The 9,797-nt window shown below is 35.0% G+C and overlaps 1 protein-coding gene across 3 annotated transcripts in view; it reads left to right on the top strand.

Moving 5' to 3' along the window:
• The window catches only part of LOC124353030 (alpha-ketoglutarate-dependent sulfate ester dioxygenase-like), a 6,468-nt gene extending 738 nt beyond the window's left edge, over positions 1–5,730 (top strand). The window contains exons 1-5 of one of the 3 annotated variants that reach the window (XM_046802822.1): positions 1–73; positions 278–472; positions 3,089–3,330; positions 3,798–3,953; positions 5,073–5,730. The exon at positions 1–73 is cut by the window's left edge and continues 87 nt beyond it. In XM_046802822.1, coding sequence (XP_046658778.1) covers positions 316–472; positions 3,089–3,330; positions 3,798–3,953; positions 5,073–5,222 — 705 coding nt within the window. In that variant the 5' untranslated portion in view covers positions 1–73; positions 278–315 and the 3' untranslated portion in view covers positions 5,223–5,730. The remainder of the gene's footprint in view (positions 74–277; positions 473–3,088; positions 3,331–3,797; positions 3,954–5,072) is intronic. The other 2 variants (XM_046802821.1, XM_046802823.1) reach the window with 2 other exon arrangements.
• Positions 5,731–9,797: the final 4,067 nt, after the last annotated feature.

The following is a 9,797-nucleotide window of genomic DNA, read 5'->3' as shown; positions in this document are numbered from 1 at the left end:
AAGCGCTCAACACTGGAATGGAATCAAATATCGATTAGAACAGTCTAAATGCTGTCAGGCATGTAAAGTAATTGTAAGTACTTTGCTGCTTAAAATTCAAAATATAGTGTAATCTAGGCGAAGATTTAGTCTCATTATCTTATCAGTAAAACTCAACATTCACATTGAATCTACCCTTTCCACCATAGATGTAAAAAAAACATTTTTGTAAAAGTATGCAATAATTTTGTGTAGAAAAATAGTTCTGCTTATACTAAAAAGTAACAACATGTTGCAGTCATTGAAAGGATAAAGGAAGATGTAACTGAACACCGTATGCTGATCTTCAAGGACCAAAGGGTGATCACTGGTGATCAACAAGTGCACATCAGCGAGTGGTTTGGAGAAGTAGAGGACACATTTTATAAGCATGAAAAGTCTCCTCATCCTAAAGTGGCTCGCATTTCTAACGATCCGAATGAAGGGTACACAGGTTTGTCTACTCTTCAACGTTTATAATAAGACACAATAATAAATCGTACAGGCCTCCTGATTAACCTATAACAATAACAATATAGGCTTATGAAGTCTTATTAACCCTCAATGTGCGAGTCGCTTAGCATTTCCAACATCGTACATCTTATTAAACGTTATTGTTATTACTTCCTCTATTTATAATAAAATCATAATATTTTACTATAATAGTCTCTTTTAATGATGTCTTTATAGGCCTATTATCCATGTTCTTTAATCAAACTATTAAATATCTTGTTATCAAGGGTTAACATTAAAGAGACGTATCATTTATTAAACAGGCTAGTTCTTCAAAATTATCACCTCACAATCTTCAGTAATTTGAACATAGCTTTCCTAAGAAGGATTTAAACAGGTTGTAATCATTTTTAGGCAGTGTATAGAACTTTTAGAGCTGTGACGAGGTAGTGCACCTGCTCCGAATTGTGAAATTCCATGTTTCATTAGTAAGACAACTTATGTTCTAATTTTGACTAATGCCTGAATCTGAGTAATAGTATTACTTAGACAGAATTTTGGTTCAGGAACAATAACTGTGGATGGGTATTGAGTTATACATTGTGATAGGATAAAAAAATATACTATCAAGAGAGTTTTTTTTAGTGTTGCATCCCTTTGTGTTAAGCCACAAAAGTTTTGTGTTGTCAAGAATTTTAAGTTGGACAAGACTCGTAAAAGTTTTAAATTTCAACAGTACAAATTTTTGTATAAGTTACCATTAGCAATAAGACATTGATACCAATAAGACATTCATTGATACCTTGTAATACAAAAGTGTGATAAGTAGTTGGTTAAGGAAAAAATGCTTTTATACCACTGAAGAATATTTTAACTATGTAAGAGTTTGAATGTTGCTGTAATTATAATTTATTATTTATTATTGCTTTAATATTAGCTGTATTGACTTGACAAAGCTTATTCTTTATTTTACTTATTAGCTAATAAAGGATCTGAATGAACTTAAACCACTCAATCAGGCCTGCTTTTTCACATAAAATATGAAATCAAAGCCACTAATAATGATTTTTACTGTGCACATTCACAACGCAAAGTTGGTCACCCATTATGGGGGTGGAGGGGGTGACTGAAATAAATGGGATCATTATTGTGATCAGCAGCTATCTTCATATCTTTCCTCTCCATAAAAATCAAAACATTCTTTATTTACAGAAACTTGGAGAATCGTAATAGCACCAATACATTTAAAAAGGAAAATAATGATTTTAAGTTTTTCAAGGTTTTTAGTCTGTGATCCTCTTTTGAAGTAGGTTGTGTGTCTTCCAGCCTATATATGAGAGTTCCTTTTCATACAATGAGCTGTGGTGGAGAGGCAGAAGGTGGTGGTTTTATGGAAGTGTTTTTTGTATCATAGTTTTGTACGTCAATCCATGTTGTAGTACTTCTTAGTCTACATACAGTATCATGTCTTGAATGTAAAGCGTAATTACTGTCTTTAATTTTAGTTTGGAAAATACTTTCCTGCAGCTCTCCATGAAGATAGTGTCTGAAATAATTTTCATGGTTTGATTTTGTCGCAGTAGAACTCAGTGGAGATTTCTTGTAGACATTTCTCTCCAAAGCCATAACGCAGGTGAGATGCGAAGAGTGCAAGATACGCCACTTTAATTGTATCTTCATGAGTTGTATGTTTAATTTGTTTTACAAGTACACAGTGGTGTTTAGTTTTCTGCAAAGAGAATCAACATATTGGTTCTGAGAATAATATATTGTGATTTCTATACATTTTTTTATTCTTTGATCTCCACATCTGGTATGTTGAGGATTTCATTTCCTATTCTGCCTAGCTACTAGTTGCTTTTTTTCCTAAGGGAAGAGGACGGTTTGTCCCCGCCCTTAGTCCTAAAAGGATACCAGTTGTTTAGTTTTACTAGTATTTACAGCTAAGTAATTCTTGTGACAGAATTGATGGCCCACGTTAAGTGCAATAAATGAGTCTATTGCTAATGCTTCTTGCAACTTTCCGGCCAGCAGCAGGGTTGTATCATCAGTGAACATAGTAGTTTGCAGTGTTCTTCAAGATACTGTGGCATATCATTGGTCTGTAAAATAAAAAGAACAGAGACCAATACAGAGCCTTGAGGTACACCTAGATTAATTGGAAGGGGTTTGGATTCTTGCGTTGTTGTCCCGAGGTATTTTTGTCTTAGTCAACAATTTGTGTTCTTCCATCATGATAGTTCTTGAAACAAGAGATCCAGTTCGACCATTTTTACTCAGTTTCTTTAGTTAGTTCATAATTAGATCATGGCCCAGGCAATCAAAAGCGCTACTGAAATTCAGCATAATAATCGCTACAGAGTTTTACATTAAAGATTGTCAGTGATAAATTCAACTAGTTTTACAATGTGGTAGTTGATCTTTGTTTAACAAATCCATGTTGTTGGATCCCTGTTCAATCCTCATTCTCTTTGTGTGTTTCTTTTAATATTTATAAATTCCATCACAATAAAAATTTAAATAATAGATCATGAATATTGGTGGAATCAATTTTCTGTAAAGACATACAAAAAATTGTTTTATTACTGCTTTCAACTACAAATAATCTCCTTGCTAGGTGTGGGGCGAACAGGTTGGCATATTGATGGCACGTTCCAGTATGCACCAAACGCGTATTCACTGTACTACATGGCCAGTGTACCTAAGGAGGGTGCCACTGTGTTTGCCCCCCTCACTGAAGTCATAGAGGACCTTTCACCCGAGAAATACGCAGAGTGGGATCGACTTTGGATGGTCATTAATCGCAGAACTGGTCCTATACATCCACTGATATACACCCACCCCAGATCAAAGAAAAAAGTAAGTTTCATTCTACCTAACATTCACTTGTTTGTAGACTGTGTACTACATACATATGGGAATATTTGTTTCGACACGAGCAGAGAAATGTAGGATCACAATAGCAGGATACATCCAATTCATAATAGTCATGAAAACCGATGTAATTCCATGTCTAAAATGTAATCATTGTCTTAATTTTTCTAGATTTTTATTTTATAAACATAAAATCTGTTAGTTAACTGAAATGTCATTAGCTAATTTGACATTTACTTAAATTTTTATGATTTTGTGTGTTATATGGAATAATTGTATGTGAAAATAATAATGTGTAACACCTTGGTGTATCAGTAAGACCAACTAGCATCAATCTGATTGTGCAACTGAGGGTTTTATGCTTTGGATAAATTGGATATAGATTTGATTTTAGAATTTACTTTAAAATATTTCATGATTAATTCAATCATGAAATACTGGCACTCTTCCAGGTACTATGTTTTCATTTGGGGCTTACCTGTGATTTTGTGTACAATTATCGCAGCCCCGGAGAACGTCTTACAACTCCACAGGAGTTGGAACGAATACTCAGTGACATTAACCAGGAGTTTGTGAAGGATAATGGCAGGATACAGTACAAACACAATGTAAGTAGTCATTCTTACCGAATATAACTCTTTAAAGTTATTGTATTCTTCAAACAAACCTTATGATCCAACCATAATATTATGGAGGCTTAGTGTTAAAAACAACAGTTTTCACCTATTTGATATCTTGTATATTTTTTATTATGTATTTATTATCACATTCCAGTGTTAAATCAACAAGAATCCAACTCAGTGTGATCATGCCACTCAGTTCAACATGCTCGTAACATATTGAAGACACTATGTTTGGATATACAAGTGGTGGCTGGCTGAAAATCTTTTCCGGAAGGACTGCCAAAGCTGAGTACGGTCTCCCTATTACTCCCCATCCATTGGTGCATCTATTTGTTTTTGAGGCCTCAAACCATTGTGTCACATTTCATTCGGGGGAGGAGAGGAATAGATGAACCTCTTCTTCTTGTTTGAATGTTATCAATTGTGAATGTGGTCTAAAATATTGAAATTATCAAATGGATCTGTAAATTTCTATGTAGTGATGAATAACATAAACTAGTATTTTTAGAGGAAACAGGATTTTTCCGAACATTTGCCATTGTTCAACGATATAAGAAATCAGTGAAACTATGAAGTCTGCAATCTGATCTCTTCTTCAGGTAGCATTTTTACCTTGTCCACTGACATTGTCCCCCTTTTTGTTTATTTTTCACAATCACTAGACAAATCGCTACACACCACATCAAAATAATGTACTCTAACATTGACCTTTTTATTGTTCAATACCTTAAATAGGCCAAGGAAGAAGAAATTTTAAAATTAATGTTAGTGTTGCACGTCCCCTTGAGTTCTCACTAGTGTAGACCAAAACGTCATTTACCTCATTCCACCATATGAGTTGTTCTGAAAATCATCATATGAGTTGCAGTTCTCATTGAGAATACCACCAAATAAGGTTCCAACTGCAATAAAAATGTAATGTAGGGCATTAATTAAAAATATAATGATTAATATAACATTTTACATTGATTCTATTTCTACTAGTTTACAGATAACATTCATGTCAGTATATATTTATAATATAAAATCTATGTTTTTACTGAATAGTTAAAAACCTTGTAGTAACAAGATTTGTTGATCAAATATACTGTGTCATGTTGACAGTGGGAGGAAGGTGACTTCATCATATCAGACAACTGTGCAGTAGCTCACGAGGCGAGCCCAGAGACACAAACTTCTCGTTCACAAGTGGGGCTCAGAGTTCTGCATCGAACGACTGTTCACAACCCTATACCTCCAGCCAAGACTTTATGACTTCAACTCTCTCCATTTGACTACACTTTCTAAATAACACTAGAGCCTGCAATTTAAATTTTTGCTATAAATAAAAATTTATATAATATTTTTACTTAACTATTTTTTACACTTAATTTACACTTAAAAACTTATTTATTTCAAACGTGTGAAGGTATTTTCAGGATAGGAATGGAAATAGTCAATATAATTTGTGGTAATGGAAATGGTTGGTAGATTTAGTGGAGGGCCTGATGTTGCCAGTTAGTTGCAAGTTGAAGCCTCCTGTTTTACTCAGAACATCCCTTTACTCAATGTTCAAGTATCAAAATTTTAGTCTTTGACTGATATAATCTCGTCTTTGAGCTCATCATGTGTTGGATTTTTATTTCAACTCTTGTGTTATCGAACATAAAAACATTTATTATTTAACTCCTGATTTCAAGGAAAGAATTCAATTATTTCTTGTGATCTAGTCTTAAGTATTGTACTAGTTACTATTTTCATAAATAAATATGACTTTTCAGAATTTGCTGTCATTTTTAACTAGTGCTTTGCTTCCTGTATATCAGAGGTTCTGACATGATTTACGTATGATTCCACTTTTCTTCTACATCCTAGCAATTTTATTGGTTTTATATTATGTGAGCAAGTAAGATTTTCTATCTAGTGGATTAAATAAAACAAACATCAATATATTATAAGGCTTGAATTATTTGTATTGAATTAACTATTGAACTATTTTATTTCCAATGTCTGGGTAACTGAACATTTTTCAATACATGTATTTTTCTAGTAATTTACATGTATTGCAAAAAATGGCACAGTACAAAAACATTAATTTTTAAAAAAATTACTGGCACAAAAACTATTAATTCAGTACCTATATGTATTTCTATAAAAAAAAGTGGACTCAACAAAGTCTAATTATTCTTAAAATTAGAAGTATGAGGGCAGTGAATTAGATAGATGATCTTTATAAACTCACTTGATAAATACTTGTGAATTCTTTTTGAGACTTACAATTAATTAAGAATTTGAGACCAATTTTTGTGCCCTAACAAGGTACAGAATAGACAAGTTGGCCATAAAAGAAGGATTTTCCAATGTATTAGCCAAAATAAAGTTGACAGAGTCTCTTTTCTAATCAACGAACCGTTTATACCATAGGCTGGTTCTGGTCCATTTATGGTGTCTTGAGTTCCTACTTGGGTAGAGAGTCTGCTTTCTAATTGGTTCACTGATATTTCAGAGCCACTCAAAAGTTCTAGCTGCAAGTTTGAGCAGGGTTTGCAATACTTCATTATAAGATAGAGGAAATTACTGTTTAAGAAGATAAGTACACACTTGCAGATATAGTGCTTCTTTTCCAAATTGGATCCCAGGATGTTTCCAAGAGCTGGTCCTGATGCTATACCACCACGAGTTTTGCGGAAATGTAGTGATTTATTGAGTACTTGCTTATTTCTTTATGGAAGCCTTTAAAAACAAATTATGTTATATCCATCTTCAAGGCCGGTGATAGAAGTTACGTCCATAAGCATAGGCCTATAACTATTCAGTCCCCAATTCTTGAGTGTATTAACCCTGTTTTTGGAAATATCACTGTTGAGGAGAGAAAAAACTTCCCATCTAGGTAATTGTGGAACTGTTTAGAGCTATGCACTCAACGTAACTATTTTAAACTAGAAGGTAAAATTTACCGTCAATTTGAGAGAATGGCGACGGGATCTCCTCTATCGCCAATACCTTTATGGAAGAATTTAAGCTCAATCAGCTTATCATCAAAAGCTCAAGCTTATTGACAATCTGTCAAATAAGGAGTAACATATTCATTGTTTAACATTGCAGAAAGCTTGTGCTCAGACAAAGATGGGTTTAAAAAAAGTTCAATCGCAACTTTAAAGAAACTGATACCCTCAGCTTGTCATAAATAAAAGCCAAAGAAACAATAAAAAATCCATTAGTCAGAGAATGAAAAAAAGAAAAATGTACGTACAACAGACCAACCACTAATTGACCTTTGGTTGAGGTAAGGCTACTTTGGATACCAATATTAAATAAAGAACTAACTGGAACAAACTTTAATCAACAACATTCGCTCACATACCATGACAATAAGGTCTTGGACCAAAATATAGGATCGGATGTGGCTTGGCTTTCCCCCCTTTTTTTGTTCTCTTAGGACAAGAAGCTTTTAAATTGCACTTAGTCCTGTAAGAACCTTTGCGCTGCTTCCAAAATGATAGGATATTCAGGATGGGTAAGGTTAGGGAGTAGGGGCCGCCTTCCTATCGAGATACATAAGGTAGAATTAGGGCACTACATCTCAAAGTCATCCCGGAAGAAGTGGAGGCCAGCTCTGAACCAGCCTCTCCAGTCAAAGTAGGCAGGGGATGGTGCACCCTTGTTGAGGTTAACAAGAACCTCTGAGGTAAGGGAACAAACCCCACCAACTCCAACAGTCATCTTCCACAGTAGACTAGACCTATCGAATTGCCCATGAACCCCAGAATCTCAACATTTGCGGTTAGTGATGTGCCGCTACTGGACATCCATAAGGTTTCCCAGATTGAAGTGGCACATCGGTTTTTGCTGTGCCCAGTGGTGGGTTCAACTGGTAGGTATAAACCAGCCAGAAGTGATCCCTGCTGGGTACGGCTTTCCCCCTTCCTGACCATCACTTTCCTGTTCCGTTGTTTCCTACGACACTCCGCGATGCCGATGAGAGCAACCATTATTTTCTTGTTATTAGCCCACTTTCGCATATACTTGTGTAACGTGTGATTGTGCTCGGGACTTGCATCACGTTCATAACAATGCCTGGACTGAACTCCAAGCAGCTTTCGATTATGTTTCTTTTCTCCTTTTTGCTCTTTATTTTATACGTATTAATACCCCCTCCCACCTGACGAAGAGGATAGATTTCAATCCACGAAACGTGTTATACACTTTTTAACCTATAGCGATGGCAAACGTCAGAAATCCCTGTTATACTCTTAATCTCTGTGAACTTTCAAAATGTCCAGAATGCAATAGTATTCTCCATAAATTAATAGGGAGCATATCAATTGCCTTATAAACTGCCATATCAGTCTCCGACAATGCATGAACTTGATACAATTGTTTAGTTACATATTTATGGAGGAAGTTTGGTGACGTAGAATAGTCAAAATGGTCAGAGTTTTGTAATGGATAGGAAATAGCCTTGAGCTTTTTGAAAATATAAGAATTTACCGTATTTATTTTGAGAGTTTCTAAAATATATACTAAAAAAAGTCAATAGGTTGTTGAGCCGAAATACGTTTTTGTAGGAGTTTCTTGGCAAAATGCCATAAATGATTCTTATTACCTTCTTTTGCAGATTCAAAATGTGCATATTTCTCAAATCCAGTTCGCCAAATCATGATACTTATGGACGAATATGCATCCATAAATTTGAAAAAGAGACCATATGAAAATCATCTATAAGTTGCTCTATAACTATGGTTACCAGTTATGTGAATTCAGGTTGCAACTTTCTACTTCAATGACGCTGGTAAGAGTTAGCAAGATGGGTCAGAGGAGTAGCGACTTCCTCAGGAAAGGATTTGAGAAGTTACGAAGAAAATGTATCGGAACCTGTAAAACTACTGTTAGGTAGAATATAATATAGTATGATAAATGCTTCATTGAGGTATATTTACAAGAAATGGAACAATTGGGAAAATAAAAGTACAAGTTATAACCTTACCTTACACATAACGTAGGTATGGTGGGAAAGGTTAATTTAATGGGAATGTTGAGTTTAGCTCCAGTTTACCCTCCTCTTAGTGCAGCGCTGGAGTCCTTTACACTAGAGAAAGGTAACGAGCTAACTCAACATTTACATTGAATCAACTTTTTACACCATAGGTAGGTAAGTTATGTGAAGAAAACTTGGTTACTCCATCGCGCTTTGAGATTGTGTTTAAAACATCCTAGTGCACATAAATTGATCAGCTGATGAGACAATGAGAATACCTCTTCACCTAGATTACACCATATTTTGTACACTAGGTATCTCTGATAGTGAAACAACGTAAAGAGTTCATGTTGAGCTTCTTTATCACCGACTTTTTCATCTCTTCAGAAAACCTTGACTGCAGATTCCAGGAGTCAAGTCTGTTACAGCGTCAGATTCCAGACGCACTTCCGCTGTCCCTGTAAATGTAATCGCAAACTAGTAGCCTAAACTGACAAAGACATCACAACCAGGCACCGATCAAAGACAGAGAACCGGATTTCCCAGCGTCTACCAGCGACCCCATCAGACAAATATATCGAACCAGATTATCCTCACCACCTCCTCCTATTTGGCAGGCAAGTCATAACAGATGAACTCAATCTATTGAGGATGTATGAATACAGAATAAGTTCCTCAATGCAAAAAAAAAAAAAAAAAAAAAAAAAAAAAAAAAAACGCTTACCCACTTCAGCAAAGGAAGCTTTGAAACAGCCAGTTACATATGTGGTTCCTCAATCAATTCTTCAATGCTGTTCGTCACCAAAAGTAACTTGAAAGCGTTTTATCCTCATACAACTCCAGCTTCAAACAAGTTCTTCATTTTTTTATAT

Source organism: Homalodisca vitripennis, chromosome 1, assembly GCF_021130785.1.
Source record: "Homalodisca vitripennis isolate AUS2020 chromosome 1, UT_GWSS_2.1, whole genome shotgun sequence".
Classification (NCBI taxonomy): Eukaryota; Metazoa; Arthropoda; class Insecta; order Hemiptera; family Cicadellidae; genus Homalodisca; species Homalodisca vitripennis.
The sequence above is the reverse complement of the archived record's forward strand: the minus strand, read 5'-3'. Positions and strand labels throughout refer to the sequence as shown.